Here is a 17943-nt window from a genome sequence, read left to right on the forward strand (position 1 = left end):
AAGAAGAAAGCATATCGAAAGTTCTGCAAGTAAGTCAGTTTGTACTCTTGGGGAATAATACATCGAAAAATGTAAGAAAGAAAGCCTTTTTGTAAAATTAGCTAAACAGAAGTCATGGGAAGACTTTGGTAAGAACATAGAAAATGAATATCAGAAGGTGGCAAAATATTCTGGAGTCTATTGAAAAAGCTCAGAAATAGAGGAAAGAGTACTGTAAAAGGAATTAGAGATGATAAAGAGGACATGAAAACTGAAGATAAAGATATTCGTAATGTATGGACTAATTACTTTGAAAGATTGCTATGAAACAAGCAGTGACACATGGTGGTAGAAAACGCTCAACAGGAATGCCATCTGGGATATATATATATATATATATATATATATATATATCTTACATGAAGTAGAAAGAGCTATCACAAAACTGAAATGTGGAAAGGTAGAAGATATTCGACCAGGCATGCTAAAATATGGAGGTATAAAAGTTTTACAGTGGCTACACTGCATACTTCAGAAGGCCTAGTCAGATTATTGAATTCCACATGGGAGTAGACCACTCATATTATCAATCTATTAAAAAGGGAATAAAGCTAAATATGAGAATTACAGGGGAATTTCTCTACTGAATGTTCCTGGTAAGATTTGTGCAAGTATTCTTGAGAAATGGCTGCAAAAAATTGTGGAGAAGAACAAGCTGGGTTCAGGCCAAACAGAGATCGTCAGGATCAGATTTTCATTTTAAGACAAATAGTTGAGAAATTGTGGGAATATAACAAAGATCTGTATTTAAGTTTTGTAGATCTGGAAAAGGCATATGGTATCAAGAGGAAAGCTGTTCAAAATGCTACAGTTATATGGTGCAAATGGGGCATTATATCAAAAATACGTGGTTTCTATTTGAGTTGTAAATCAGCAGTTAGAACTGAAGGGGGTACAGGAATATGGTTTGTGTGAAGTCAGTTGTGTGACACCTTTGTCACATTATTCATCGTCTATATTAATGACATTATGAAGGAAAGCAGTATTAAACCTGATATCAAAATTGGAGATGTTAATCTCAGTTCTTTACTTTATGCAGATGATGCTATATTCCAAATAAATCCAGGATAAGTCTGCAGGATTCCCTCACCAAATTGAATAACTGTTGTAATAAATTTGGTATGAAAATAGCATTTAAAAGACAAAGACAATGAAAATAGAGCAGAAACATCAACTGCATATTGAATGGCAAACCTACAAAACAAGTAAAACATTTTAGCTATTTAGACACAATTTTTTTAATGAAGATAGCAAATTAAATTTGGAAATAGACAGCAGAATTAGGAATTCTGGTATTCAGTTTACTCCCTACAGGGAGTCAGTTGAATATATTTATATGGAATAAGAGAGCTAGGTTAGAAATAAAATACTTGATCAAAGAGACTGAAGACCACATCTATGAAAGTCCTGAGCAAGATTAGGGGACTGAACAAATTGGCATCAGTGGCAGTATCATATTAAAAATGAGGATATTAGGAAAGAACTTGACATTGTTAGCATTCAGGAATGTGTTAGCAGAGCTAACCTCAGGTGGTATGGTCACTTAAGTAGAATGGGAGAAGAAAGATAAGCTAAACAAGTGTTCTTTGCTAGAATTGTAGGAAAAAGAGCCAGAGGAAGACAAAGATGTAGGTGGATTGATACAGTAAAAAGTGCCTTAGAAGACAAAAATATAAGATCTGATAATATCAGAATGTTGACAGATAGCAGGCTAATCTGGAAGAAAATTGTCAATAGAAAGTTAGTAATGATGTAACTTTTCATATAGTGCTATTATAAGATCCTGTACATCCATTTGAGGGTATATGTCAGGAATTTGACGATGATAATAAAGGATAGCTGTGTACATTGGTAGCCCAATAAATAACTATAGGGAGGAGGTAATTTAATGAACTATTGTTTATCAGGTGATTTATCTAGGCAGAAATACATGTGGGTTGATAGAGCAGCAGATCCTTTGGTATAGTTTGTTGTGCTTGTTATGTATATTTATTTCTATGTTTTATTTGTATTTCACTTTGTTTTCCAAGAATATTCTTTTATTCAGTGAAGATCAGTCTACATTTTTTACACAGTAATATATACATTAATAATTTCTGATCATCATCGGAATTTTCCACCCTTTTGTGAATCTACATTCATTACATTTTTTTCTCTTTTTGTCAGCATCTCTTCTGTCTTATCAATAATAGATATCTTGCATATGCTAGTATTTTCTTGGAGATTAAAAGATGTAAATCCATTTCTTATAATACATAGGATTAATTGTTATTTAGGAATATATGAATTTTTAATTATAATGAAGAGCCAAAGGCTTCAATTCGGCGACATGAACTTATTTAAGTTAAGGGATATTACATCCCATATTGTTTCTTAGCCGAATAAGAAACTCAAAGAGTTGCATGCCGAATATAGAAACTATATAAAGTTTGGCGATTCCAAGCGTAAGCAAACACCTGGATAGAGCAGCAACTGACCCTTGAAGGTAGTGTAAGCTGTGGCAACTCATAAAAAAAGGGTGGAGCAAGCTCTGATCACTATTCTTGATATTTACCCATAATGTGAACTTAACTCCTAGGAGTTGTATTATTGTTCAAAATTATGAGAGAAGGTCACTACCCAGACCGGTTTCGACCTTTTTTGAGGTCTCATCAGTGAATTTTTATATGAATTTTTACTTACTATGTCTTCTTTACATAAACTGGAATCAAAATGTTCCTAAGGTATGAGGGATAGGGGGAAATCCCAACAGACACAACACTACAAAAGCAAGAAAAAATAGTAGTTTTATTGTATCATTAAATGCAGTACATTAAATACATTCACAGGTTATTTACTATATTTAACAACAGCTGGTGTAATTAAAGACAACTAGAAGGATTCCTCATAATGAAAAACATGTTCACTTTCCACAAATGCTATTCTACATACATGCAAGAAAATGTTTTATTGCAGCACCAGTATCCAACTAAATGCATTTGTCCTGACATCCTGTTTCAAAATTTCAGTTTGCAGAAAATATATGGTAACATGTTTTATAATGAAGTCATTGGGTACAGAGAGCAAACAATTAATGTAAAACAAATTTTATAAAGCAAATAAAGATATATAACTTGAAATAAGTGTGAATTGCATTTGAGATATCATTAAGACAGTTCAAAAAGTCTGATTTTCTACCGAAAAAGTTGCATCTAAATGACATATAAGTTTTGTGAAAGGGTGCAGGAGTGGCATACATACTAAAAAGCAAGCTCCTGCGGCTAGTGTCGGTTTGATGTCATTGTGTTAAATAGGCTGACAGTTATGGGCAGAAGATAATGGATACCAGTTTACTGTGGAAAAGTTAAGCATTTTGGGATGAAATAATTACAGCTGTGTGCCACATTGATGAACTGTTCTCCAGGAAGTTAATGAAGGAAATTTGGAGCTGCTCATGGAGAGTCCAGAGAGTGTATTGGTGGGCAAAGTTGCTAAGGTGGCCAAAGCATACTAACAGGAACAGATAAGAAAGCTGCTGTTCCTCTTTATGAAGCTTTGACATAACTACAGGAATAATCTTCTGGGTTTTTTGGTAATAAGGAAGTGTAAGAGAGGATCTTGAAGCAAATGACTAAGATGGTGAAGTGGTGTGCAGAATACTCTTAACAACAATATATTTGGGGTTTGCATAGGAAATTGTTTCAGCATTTGCTTAGATGGGTAGAACGAGTCATTTATGGAATTTGTGTAAGAGTGTTAGTATGCAAGAGTATGATTAATATATATTTTTCACTTGGAGAGTGGTGAATGAGTAGAATGAATTGCTCGAGTCTAGCTAATACTTTATTGGTGAGTGCATTCAAGGAGGGTTAGGATGGATATTGTGTGGATAGCATGTGACATCCCCATGAGTTTTCAGATTCCATGAAAGTTCTCAAACAATAATAATAATAATAATGAACTTTATATTTGAGAAAGTACTTGTGACAGTATTTTTTTTGGGGGGGGGGGGGGAACTTACTGTAGCTGACTGATTCAGAATATTATTCTGTGTGCTCTTTTGGGGAATGAAAGATGTAAAAGGATTGATTATTTATTTTTATCAGGTTGGCAACAGTATATATTATCATCATCAAATTGCTGCCATGTACCCTCAAGGGGTGTACAGGATATGACAGTACTACATGAAAAAATTACATCATTACTAACTTCCTATCTACAATTTTCCTCCAAATCAGTCTGTTACTTGTCAAGACTCCAACATTATCAGATCTTATATTTCTATCGTCTAAGGCACTTTGTACCGTATCAATCCACCTATATCTTGGTCTTCCTCTGGGTCGTTTTCCTGCCAACCTGGCAGAGAACACTTGTTTTGCTAATCTTTCCTCTCCCATTCTATTTAAGTGACCATGCCACCTGAGATTAGCTCTGCTAACGCATTCCTGGATGCTGACAATGTCAAGTTCTTTCCTAATATCCTCGTTTTTAATATGATATTGCCATTGATGCCATCTGTTCACGCCTCTAATCTTTCTCAGGACTCTCGTATCTGCGGTCTCTAGTCTTTGGTCAAGTGTTTTACTTCTGACCCAGCTCTCAGATCCATAAGTTAAAACTGGTTTGAACACTATCTTGTATACAGCTAATTTAGTGTTCCGACTAATTTCTCTCTTATTCCATATGAATTTATTCAATTGACTTCCCACCATACCAGCTTTGCTGATTCTGTTGTCTATTTCTATATTTAATTTACCATCTTCAGTAAAAATTGTGCCTAAGTAGCTGAAATGTTTTACTTGTTCCACAGGTTCTCCATTCACAACACAGTTGACATTTTCAATGATTCTGCCTATCTAAATTGTCTTTGTCTTTTTATTGCTGACCTTCATACCATATCTATTACAACAGCTATTCAATTTAGTCAGAGAATCTTGCAGACTTGTAGCTGATTTATTTAGAAGTATAACATCATCCGCATAAAGCAAAGAGCGGACATTAACATCTCCAATTTTGATATCAGGTTTAATACCACTTTCCTTCATAATGTGATCCATATAGATAATGAATAACAGAGGGGATAATGTACATCCTTGTCTCACACCAGATTTAACATTAAACCATCTTCCTGTATTTCCTTCAATTCTAACTGCTGACTTACAACTCAAATAAAGACTAAGTATTGCTTGATATAATGCCCCATTGACACCATATAACTGCAGCGTATTGAATAGCTTCTCTCTTGGAACCTTGTCATATGCCTTTTCCAAATCGACAAAACTTAAATACAGATCTTTGTTATATTCCCATGCTTTCTCGACTATTTGTCGTAGATCTGATATAGATCTGATCCTGACAGCCTCTATTTGGCCTGAATCCAGCTTGTTCTTCACCAAGCTTTTCTTCCACAATTCTTTTCTCAAGTATACCGTTTCTCAAGTATACTTGCATAGATCTTGCCAGGAACACTCAGTAGGGAAATACCTCTGTAATTCTCACATGCAGTTTTATTTCCCTTTTTATATATGGATACTATGAGAGCTCTACTCCAATCATCGGGAATTCGTCCCTCTGTCCAGGCTTTCTGAACTATGCAGCGCAGCCACTGTAAGACTTTTATACCACCATACTTCAGCATTTCTGGTCGAATATCATCTACTCCTGCTGCCTTTCCACATTTCAAGCCTTTGATGGCTTTTTCTACTTCAAGTATGGATATGTATTCCTGACTGCATGCCTGGTCAGTGTGTTTTTATCACTGTGCTGTTATCACTGCTTGTTTCATTTAGCAGTTTTTCAAAGTAATTACTCCATACTTCAAGGATATCTTTTTCTCCCGTTTTCATGTCACCTTTATCATCTCTAACTCCTTTTACAGCACTCTTTCCTCCATTCTTAAGCTTCTTCAACAACCTCCAGAATATTTTGCCACCTTCTTGATATTTATTTTCTATATTCTTGCCAAAGTCCTCCCATGACTTTTTTAGCTAGTTATACACACTGTTTAGCTTTCTTACATTTGTCTCTGTATTCTGTAAGAGTAAAAGCTGACTTATTTGCCAGGAACTTTTGATATGCTTTCTTCTTTTCCTTCACTGCCTCTTTAACTTCCTGTGTCCACCAGGGAGTTCTGATTTTTTTATCCTTGCACACAACCTCACCACATGCCTCTCTGGCAGAATCAATCAATGTTTTCTTCAGAGTTTGCCACTGAATCTCCAAGGTTTGATTTCTGTTCTCAAACTCTCATTTTCTTTTCAATAATCTTTCTGTATTTTAGTCTACAGTTCACATCTGAGAGCTGCTCAACTTTTATTCCCTTTAAAACTTTCCTACATGTTATTCTTTTCAATATGAAATTCAATTTTATCCTGCTCAGGACTAAATAGTGATCACTTCCAATTTCAAATCCTCTGTACACTCTGGTGTCTTGTACCAGGGAGAAAACATCACTATCAACAATAACATAGTCAATGAGACTTTTCTTATTCCTAGCCTCTTCTCTCCATGTGAATTTGTGCACATTTTTATGTTGGAACATGGTGTTAGTAATAACCAGTCCATGTCCTGAGCAGAAATCCAACAGATATTTGCCATTATTATTAGCTTTGCTCTTTTCTCCAAATTTTCCCCAAATATTTTTGTATGTCTTACAATCATTTCCTACTCTGCTATTTAGATCCCCAACAAGGACCAACTTTTCCTTTTTCATTGTGTCAGTTGCTTTTTCTAAAGCCTCAAAAAATTCCTCCACTTCTACCTTAGTAGAACCTTCTGTGGGACCATAGGCACAAATAAGTCTCATTGTCCAGTTCCCCATTCTCATATTTGCCCACATTACTCTACTTGAGACTGACTGCCATTCAAGAAGATTAGCCTCATATTTTGTGTTGAATACTATGGCTACTCCTTCTTTTCCTTGATTGTCGTTGCCTGAATATAACATTTTGTATTTATTGCTTAGAAAGATCTCACCAGTTTTGGTCATTTTTGTTTCAGTCACCCCTATTATGTCGATCTGGTACTTATCTAATTCCTCAGCTAGCTCCATTTCTTTGCCATTCAGGCTTCTTACGTTGATAGTACCGATCTTTAACTCTGGTGATGTTGAGTTGGGGTTTATTTTCAGATTTGTTCTACTTAATTTCTTTTTTTGTTCTTAATTTGTTCTACTTAATTTGTTTCTACTTAATGTTTAAATTATATATTACTCTGTAAATTGTCTTCCTTTTCTGATATTATTACCTGATCATCTGCAAATAATAGCATATTTATTTTGTTATTCTGAGAAATTTCTATACCTGGATTGTTTATGGTGTTCCACTGCATTAATATTTCAGTAATATAAATATTGAAAAGTGTTGGAGAAGAGCGTATCCCTATCCTCCTTGGTGTATAGATTGTTTTTTAGACATTGTTTCATTTTTTTTTTTATTATCTTTGTATATATTCAATATTGCATGCAAAATATTAGGCATACTTTTTTGTAATATATCAAACAGTATATATCTTTTTACTTTTCAAATGCTTTTTCATAATCTATAAACAAAAGATGAGTTTCTAAATTAAATTCTCTTCTTTTTTCTATAAGTAGTTTGAAACAAAAAGCTGCATCCAATGTAGAGCATTATTTTCTAAATCCATTTTGACATTCTAATAATATTTTTTCACTATATATTTTCAATTTTTCATTAAGTATTCTACTATATATTTAGTAGCACGTATTCAAGAAACTAATTCTCAGTAATTAGCAGATTTTGTTTTATCCCCCTTTTTAAATATAGGTATTACTATACTTGTATTCCATTCTGTTGGTGTTTGTCTATATTTTTATTTAATTTTGTATATATATTTGTATATATTTTATTTAAAAATTTTAATAATCTCTGATGAAATTTATTTCCAACAAATTTATATAGTTCGAAGTTTATCCCACCTTCTCCTGCTGATTTACCATTTTTTTTAAAGACAGCTTTTTATTATTGTTGTTCCTGTTGTTTTTATTTCATTGTCCCATATATGAATTTTTTATTTTTATGATATTTTTTATGTGTTCCTATACTTTCATATGCTACTGATGAATAATTTTTTATATTACGAGGGTGGTCTTAAAAGTTCTCGGCCTAACAATGAAAAAACGAATTTACAATTTCAAAATTATTTCCTTTTTTCAACATAATCTCCCTTAAGACTAATACATTTATTCCAGTGATGCTCCAGTGCCATTATGCCGTCCCTGCAGTGGTTCTCAGTAATATCTGCAAAATACCCCTCTACAGCTGCAATCACCTCTTGATTTGAAGAAAAATGCTGACCAGTGAGGAAGAGTTTTAGTTTGGGAAGAGATAGAAGTCAGAGGGAGCCAAATCTGGGGAATTGAGTGGATGTTCCAACAATTTATTGTGCAGATTCCATAATTTTCCCATTGCCAAAATACCTTTGTGGGCAGGTGCATTGTTCTGATGAAAGATGATTTTTTTCTTCTGCAAATTGGGTTTTTTCTCACGAATTTTTTCGTCTAGTCTGGTTAAAAGATTGGAATAACATTTCCCGGTTATTGTTTTACCCTTTTCAAGATAATTAATAAACAAAATGCTAGCATCCCAAAACACCAATACCATGACATGACCTTGTCTTCCTTGGTGCTGAACAACAGACTTCTGTCCACTGTTTTGACTTCTGTTTGGATTCTAGTCTGTACTGGTGAATCCAAGTTTAATCGATAGTAATAATAGTAATAAATTGACGCGTAAAAGCAGTTTTATTCTTGCTAAAACACTCCGAGCACTGTTCAGAGATTTTTATGCAAGTGCATTTTGGATCTGCTTTGAGCAAGTGCAGTGCCCATCTTGCGCAAAGCTTTTTCATTTGCAATTCTTCATGCAAAATATATCTTACACATTCTTTTAAAATGCCTATAGTCTCAGCAATTTCATGCACTTTGACTCATTGGTCATCCAATACCATATTATGCACTTGATCAATGATTTCTGGTGTTGGGACGTCCTTCACATGGATCATCTTCAAGGCTAGTATGACCACGTTTAAACTTGGCAGCCCATTTCTTCATTGTTGAAAAAACAATGAAGAATGAGAAGAATGCCCATAAACTTTTATGAACTTCGAATGAATTTCTTTTGCCGTTAAACCCTCTTTTACAAAGAATTTTATAACTGCATGATACTCAATTTTATCCATTTCAAGGGATACAGACAACACTTTTGCTTCGGGCTGTATAAAACAAACTACTTGATAGATTCACTTGCAATTTCACATGGATGCTTATGACAGATGTACCAACTTAGGGGAAAAAAAAAAAACTCGTGCCGATGGTGTTGCCATCTATGGTTGAGGCCGAGAATTTTTCAGAACACCCTTGTATTTTATTCTTTCTTGATGTCTTCATTTTCTTGTATTTTTTCTAAGTAGTTATTAATCCTCTGTTGGTATAAATTTCTTATACTTTAATCATTTAGTAGTCTTACTTTGTAATTATATTTTGTTTCTCTAGTTGGTTTATTTTTTGTATTTTTCGTAACTAGTTTGGTGGAAACCTTAATTTTGCCTGCATTAAATACTGATTTATATTGATTTCTAGCCCTCTTCTGACTTTAACATCTAGGAAGAGGTTTGCTGCTTTTTCATTTGCTGCAAAGTAGTCTATTATTGATTTTTGTCCTTTTGCACACCATGTATATTTACGTATATTTTTAAGTTTGTGGAATGTATTCATTATTTTTAAATTATTATTTTATTATATTATATATATACATTAAATTATTTTTATGTTATATAATCAATGAGTCACTTTCTGTTTTTGTTTACTGTTGGTTCTCCAAATTTTTCTATATTATTGATTTCATATTCATCAAAGCAACAAACTCAACCACTTGGTTTCGAATGCTCCCGGCATTTGTGTATAGACAACAATTTACCTCCTTCCTTTTCTTATACTTAATTCTAGTCTGCTTGGCTCAGTTTGGCAGTTTTCTTATCCCCTTTCCCCAATGCAAAATGCTCAAATTCAAAGTGTAGTCCATCCATTCATCAGATTCATGCTCATTGACATTCATATCACTATTGCATCTACAAATCCCAGCTGCATTTGCATCCACATCATTCTTTCCAAGATGATCTAGTTTCCCTGACTCTCTGCATTATCTGATATACAAATATAGCTGGGATTTGTAGATGCAATAGTGATACAAATGTCAATGAGCATGAATCTGATGAATGGATGGATTACACTTTGGAGTTGAGCAAAATGCTCAAATCCAAAGTGTAGTCCATCTGAATCTGTATAGACAACAATTTACCTCCTTATTATCTGATATACAAATATAGCTGGGATTTGTAGATGCAATAGTGATACAAATGTCAATGAGCATGAATCTGATGAATGGATGGATTACACTTTGGAGTTGAGCAAAATGCTCAAATCCAAAGTGTAGTCCATCTGAATCTGAACTTGTCTGAACCTTCAAATAATTGCATCAGTCAAGGAGTCTACTTTGAGTTTCACCTAAAATTAGCATGGTATCTTTATTAATTTGTTGTTTTATATTAATTGTCTCACAACTTTTCAGCCGCATTATATATTCACAGATGTAAATATTCATTTTATTGCTGTTATATTCAGTATTTAGTTTAGTTATATAGCACTACATGAAAAAGTTACACCATTATTAACTTCTGTTCAACAATTTTCTTCCAAATTAATCTGTTATCTGTCAAGATTCCTATATTATCAGATCTTATTTTTCTGTTTTTTTAAGGTGCTTTTTACTGTATCAATCCATCTACATCTTGTTGTTCTTCTTCTGGTTCTTTTTCCTGCCAACCTGGCAAAGAACATTTGTTTAGCTAATCTTTCCTCTCCCATTCTGCTTAACTGATTCTACCACCTGAGGTTAGCTCTGCTAACAATTTCAAGTTCTTTCCTGATATCCTCATTTTAAATATGATACTACCATTGATGTCATCTGCCCAGTCCCCTAATCTTTCTCAGGACTCTCATAGCTATGGTCTCCAGTCTTTGATGAAGTGTTTTATTTCTAACCTAACTCTCAGATCTGTAAGTTAACATTAGTTTGACCACTATCTTGTATATAGCTAATTTAGTGTTTTGACTAATTTCTTTCTTATTCCATATAAATTTATTCAGCTGACTTCCTATCATACCAGCTTTACTAATTCTATTGTCTATTTCCATATTTAATTTGCCATCTTCACTAAAATTGTGCCTAAATAGCTGAAATGTTTTACTTCTTGTATAGGTTCACCATTCGGCATGTAGTTGATGTTCTAAATGTTTCTATCTATTTTTGTCATCTTTGTCTTTTTATTGCTGATTTTCATACCAAATTTATTACAACAGTTATTCAATTTAGTTAGAGAATCTTGCAGACTTGTATTTTAAAACTTTCTTACACACTTTGCATTTCAATATGAAGTTCAATTTTATCTTGCTCAAAGATAAATAGTGATCACTTCCTATTTCAAATCCTCTATATACTCTTGTGTCCTGAACCAATGGGAAAACATCACTATCAGCTATAACATAGTCAATGAGACTTTTTTTATTTCTTGCATCTTCTCTCCATGTGAATTTGTGCACAGTTTTATGTTGAAACATGGTGTTAGTAATACCTAATCTATGTGCTGAACAGAAATTCTGCAAGCATTTACCATTATTAGTAGCTTTGTGCTTTTCTCCAAATTTTCCCAAAATGTATGTCTGATAATCATGTCCTTCTCTGCTGTTTAGATCTCCAAGGACCAACTCTTCCTTTTTCTTCATGCCAGCTGTCTTCTCTAATGCCTCAAAAAATTCCTCCTGTGGATACACATCCAGAATTTGATGATGATGAATGAATTGAAATGGTTCATTAATGGTTGGGGTATTTGTTTTATATCACATAAGTGATATAAATCAAATTTGTTACTTCACGTTTGATTTATATACTTATATAAATCTATATAAAATTTATATACATATATTTATATACTTCACTTACTAAGTAAAAAATAAGACTTAAAGTACTTCTTTGGGTATCCAGCTTTTGCATGCTGTTTATAAGATTTATAGACTCTCAAAATGCAGTGTTAATTAATATTTATTTTCTTTTAGAGACCAGAATAAATATAAAGATGCAGCAAATCTTTTGAATGATGCTCTTGCAATCAGGGAGAAAACACTAGGGGAGAACCATCCTGCTGTAAGTATTAATGTTTTCTTATTAAGAAAATACACAATATTTTAAAAATGATACAGACACTTGAGTGTTCTTTCCCACTATAAACCAAAATGCTATTATTCACTCTTTGACTGCTGTTAGATACCATTTTCCTGGGTAGCTTTTCAACTACTTACTGATAAACAGAAAATATGTTTGCTTTTCTCTCACCTCAGTTTATCTAGTGAATTTTTACATTTTGGTCTTGATTACAGCTGACCTACCTCTTTCCAGGAGTGTCCAAGCTTCACATTGAGATTCTGTACGGGCCATTTGCACTCTCTTCCTCGTATAATGTGGCTGCAGCTGTTGCATTGGTTATATTATTATATGTTTAATATTCAGCTGGATATTTTCTGCAGAACTTTTGCAGGATAGTTAAAATTGAATTATCTCAAATATCAGTATAATAACATGCACTGGTCTTCCAATGACTTGGAAACTGTGCCATTGTAAGACTCTTATTAAAGCATGCTAATGCTACTAGGGTTTTTCTTGGCTCGATTTGCTAATTTCTATCATATTGTACTTTTGTTGTCCTTACCGAGTCACTCTCCTGGTCATGCAACTGATGCAACTTCATGTGCTGCCTCCAAAGTGCCTTCTTCTATTCATACTTAATCCCATCATTAATTTATTTTATATCTTCCTTATTCATGCATCGATGCTGTTGTGTATTTCTTCTTCATTTCCCAAGCAGCATTTATTTCCTTACTGCTCGACTCCTTATTCCATGCTATAGCTCCAAGCTGTTTCTTCAGCTTGTCATCAGCCTTGTACTTCCACATATATCCTTTCCTCAGAGAAGTTTGCAAATGGCTAGCCATAATCCAAGTGATCACTTCATTATCACTCTCACCAACTGGAGGGAAGTGCAAATCCCCACTGACAATTACATCCTCTGATGAAATGATCAAATCTAAAACTCTTGATCCTTGCATGCTATCCTTTACATGCTGTCTCTCAAGAACTCAAGCAATATATTTTCCTTATTCCCAAATGTTATCTCTTCATCTAATCTATACTATCATAATTAAAATCGCCCATAATAATTACCCTTTGTGCTAACCAAAGTTGTTTATTCATTTCCTCATCACCACCCTCCACATTCCCTGCCTACAGCAACATCCAACTAAATATGCCTTCCTGCCTCAAAGCCATCACTGCTATTTCCCTCTTTTGTGTCTACTTTATGTGGACATATTCCCCTGCTGTCATCAGCAACACTCCCTCCCTCTCTCTCTCTCTTCTTGTACTTTCTACCTCTGTGAAAAAACACACACTGTACCCTCCCATTTCTATTGTTGTTGGATATCATCTTCATTCAACCACGTTTCACTTATTCCAACTATTTTGAGGTGAATAAACTCAATCAGTGTTTATTCACCTCAAAATAGTTTCATCTCTCTTATTTCTGATACTGCTGGCATTTATAAATAAGCACAATAGTCCACATTTAGGTCTATAACCAGTCCTACCCAAGCCACTTCTTGGTTGTTTCCCCACCACACCTGCACTTGCCCAGTCATCTTTATCAACACGTACCACATAGGTCTGCTCAGTCTGAACTACCCTACTCACATTGCAATCTATTCAATTTCTATGCTAATCAATCCCATACATTCACTACTACTACTACTTCCAATCCACTCTCCCTATCCCTTTCTCTGTCCACCCAGGCTCTACCCCCCCCCTCGTGTCCATGTTCCTTTTGCATTCCCATTCTCTCTTCATCTCTCACACCACTATTGTTCCATGTACTTCAGTCTCTTCAATACCACTCTCCTGTTTTTCACTTCATCTCTTCTGATCTCTTGCTTGCATTACACACTGCACTTCCATCTAGCAACAGTTTCTGCAATTCACTCAATCCAAAGCCATTCAAATGCAATCCATCACATCTGTATAATTTCATTCTTCCCTCAAAGTCTCTCTTCTCAAAAGGAGAAGAAAGACTGCACTCTCTTCTCCTCACACAGCTCTGTTGGTATGCCATTTGTGATTTTGGCTTTCTTTATCAACTCACCATTGTCATACCTCAGCAACACACTGACCTTTCCACTACATTGTAATCTTTCACTCTCCTCAATAACCTGATATTTGCCTTTACATTCTCCTTATGTGCACTTAAATCAATTATCCCCACAACCACCACTAATTCTTTTGCTTGTTTACCTTATGTCCAAAGCATGAATTATCTTGCTCATTCTTCCTCCTGAATAGCAGACGTTATGTACTCTCTCTCATTAACGAATCCTCTTACAATGGAATCTCCATACACTGTTACTCTTGAATCATTTGTCATTTCTTTTACTCTTTTTTCTTTTATTCTATTCTATTCTTTTGCATGCTTTCATTTGTTTTCACCAAATGTCTACTATCACTTTCCAGATTCCTTATTTCATTACTTTATTTTGAATAACTTTTTCCTTTAATCTTGCATTCTGGCAATTTAACTCTGCTCCTGTAGTCTTGCTACCCCTTGTTCTGTTGCACCTTTCTACCGTTTCCTCATTCATATGTCCTTTCACTTCCTTATCACTTACTTTTGCTTCTTCATTCTTGTCTTCTTTCTCTCCCTCAGTCTTGCTAGCTTTTGTTCCATTTCTGTTACATTCATTTACACTACCTTTCCTTCCTTCAGTCTGTTTTGCATTCGTTAACTTGTAGTCTAACAAAATATCACATTTCTCCAAACCCATACTTTCTCTTGTCTCCTGTTTAGCCTGTCCACATACATATCCTTCACATTCTGCCATGCATACATGCTACATTCATGACATCAAACCATTTTTGAAAAATCTACATCATTACTAGCATTTGATTTTTGCACCGCTTGCCTAGTTACACTGATCGATGCCCACAAAGTTCATCTCATGAGTACTGCCATTGTGTTCTGTTCAAAGAAGGCAAGATTCAAAATTAAAGTCAGTAACATTTTCCAAATAATCACATAGACACACCATATTATCAAAAATAAACAATAGTAATTGGTGATATTGGTGATAAGCAATATCACCAATCATTATGCAAAATTGCACTTATCTTTTCTGGACATAGAAGAAATTATATTCTTGGTTTAATCCTTTATCTAGGTGTAAGCATACAAAGCTTGCACATTTATCTTCAGGGCTGGGCTAGTTATACAGGCTAATGGCTTCACATCAGTTGCCTTAGGATGTGTGCTTTACATTATGGGATACTAGGGCAATTAATTTGAAGGCATTAGTCTGTATATACGAGTAGCCCAGTCGTGAAGATACTTCGTGTGCGAACTTTTTATGCTTACATTTGGATAAAGGATTAAACCAGAATATAATTTCTTGGCAATAAAATAACCATGTGGAAAAGCTTTCAACAAATAAGATACAAGAGATTAGAAGAGTATGAAGTTATGAAAATGAAAATCTAGAAGTATCATTTAAATTTCTAAATGTGACATTTGCTTAATGTCACTTATCTGAAATCACAATGAACTAAATGTGTGAACTTATAATTAAAAAATAACCTAAAAACGTCAACAGTCATTAGACTTCATAATTTGGTCATCCCCAATTACCAAGAGGGAGAAAAACAAGTGGTTAGCATTAGTTTGCCCTCCATTAGTCAGTTCAAGGGAAAGGAAAACGTAACAGCTGGTGTGAATAAGTCAACTTCCTAATTGGAAAGTGACCCATTTGATGGACCATTGATATAAACTGATGTTGTTCTCTTAGAACTATAAATTAAAGAAATGTGAGATTGTATGGTTTTTTTTAATTCAAATTTTAAATAAAATTTGTGAAGAGTGTGTGGATAACAATTTGTTTTGTGATTGAAAAATTCTTTGCCCATAACAAGTTTTCGTTATTCGCTAAGAAGAAGAAGAAGTAAATTAGCTTACAGTAGAGTGTATAACATAATATTTAGCATTTAGTTCTAGTGTTTAGGTTTAGTTGTAGTAGTATTTAGCATTTAGTTGTAGTAGTTCCTTGGCACAATTTGAATGATGGCAGATGCTACTTCTCCAATTACAAATGTCGTGTCACCAAATCCTCCCCCGTTCAAGGAAGGACTCTATTTTACGTAACGTAATAAAGGATTTTTTGGCATACTGGACTTGTGGCATGTATGTTTCCCAGCAGTTGGATATGTGGTGGGTGAGAGCAAGGGGAGTGAGTATATGTTTAAAATGTAGGCAATGGGAGGAATTCGGTGAGTTAGATGTTACAATATCTGACCACATTGCATCAGGAGTGGAAGATTTTCGAGAGACAAGTAGTGTGATAGGTGAGAATAACAAGCAGCAAAATATGAATATAAATAAGAGTGGGGAGTGTGGAAGGCTTGAACGATTGTGAAATTTTCGGAGATGGTCATGGTTAGGAGGATGAATGGCGAGTAAGAGTGGTTAATTTGCAGAGAGAGAGAGAGAGAGATGAGCTGAAAGAGATGGTGGAATGTCTCGGGAATGAGATGAGAAGTATGAAAGATGAGATTAGGTGAATGGAAGAGATGAATGCAAGGCGAATCAGAGTAGGAATGAGAGAGAGTTATGGGAATGATAGACGAATAGAGAATAGGAGCAGTAGAAGAAAGGGAATGAGAGAGAGGTATGAGAATGATAGAAGAGCAGAGAATAGGAGCAGTAGAAGAGAGGGAATGAGAGAGGTATGGGAATGATAGAAGAGGAGAGAATCGAAACAGTGGAAGAGAGGAATCAGAGAGAGTTATGGGAACTATAGAAGAGGAGAGAATGGAAACAGTCAGAGAGAATGAGAAGAATGTGAGGGAGTGCTGGAACCAGGGATGGAGTGATGCCAGGACAGTAGGTAAACAGGGGGGGGGACACAGAGTGAAAGAGTTAGAGGAGAGAGAGAGAGAGTGAGGGATGCAGGTAAGCGATAAAGGAACAGAGTGGTAAGAGCTGTGATGTATGGAGACTCGATGATCCTTATTCTTGTTGAGAGGCTTATACGCTGGTTAAACATGATAACTAATATTTAAGGAATTGACAGCGTATACTAGAAATATAGATTAAATAAACTTTAATATATACTTTCCGATATTTCGGCGAACGTCACGTTGCCATCTTCTTGGGAACTTACTACAAAGACACGTGCACACAAGTACTAATAACAGCAAATGAGACTGAAGCTAGGAAGCTAGCGTTTTCCTAAAGTCCTGATGGTGCCCCCTGGCGGGCTACATTGGTAGTTCTTGGCCTTTGGGCTGAAGTTCTTCTGATAAAAGTTTCCCAAATTTGGGGCAGTCTCATGCATCCAAATTTGTTGAGGTTTGGCATGTTCCTAAGGGCCGAGGCTGATTCCATGAATAGTCTTTCATACTTGAACTTGCTGCGGTGTATTAGTGTGGGTTTCTTCCATCTTATTCTGTGGCGAGTATCCAGAGCGTGGTCTGCAAGCCCCGAGTGGCTGTACTGGTGAAATCGGATGTAATCCTTGTGTTCTGAGATTCTGATATTTGCTGTCCTGCCTGTTTGGCCAAAGTAGGACAGTTTACAGCTGCAAGGGACCTGGTGTACACCAGGTAGGTCTAGGGGAAGTGGTTGGTCTTGGTGGAGCGGATAAGGGATGCCAGTTTTCTATGTGGTCTGTAACAAGTGGTCAAGTCATGTTTTTTTAAGATTTTATTGATTTTTTCCGAGGTGCCTCGGATGTAGGGAATGGTGATGGATTTAGAGTAATCT

General features: G+C 35.0%; 1 protein-coding gene across 4 annotated transcripts in view; it reads left to right on the forward strand.

Annotated features, from left to right (window-relative positions):
• The window catches only part of LOC150101606 (kinesin light chain-like), a 465700-nt gene that overhangs the window by 164932 nt on the left and 282825 nt on the right, over nt 1-17943 (forward strand). For all 4 annotated transcript variants that reach the window (XM_090400088.1, XM_090400087.1, XM_090400086.1 and 1 more), the window contains exon 6: nt 12149-12236. In XM_090400088.1, coding sequence (XP_090256214.1) covers nt 12149-12236 — 88 coding nt within the window. The remainder of the gene's footprint in view (nt 1-12148; nt 12237-17943) is intronic.

This window comes from Typopeltis vanoorti, chromosome 11 (genome assembly GCF_054136105.1).
Source record: "Typopeltis vanoorti isolate ZY-2024b chromosome 11, IOZ_Tvanoo_1.0, whole genome shotgun sequence".
NCBI lineage: Eukaryota > Metazoa > Arthropoda > Arachnida > Uropygi > Thelyphonidae > Typopeltis > Typopeltis vanoorti.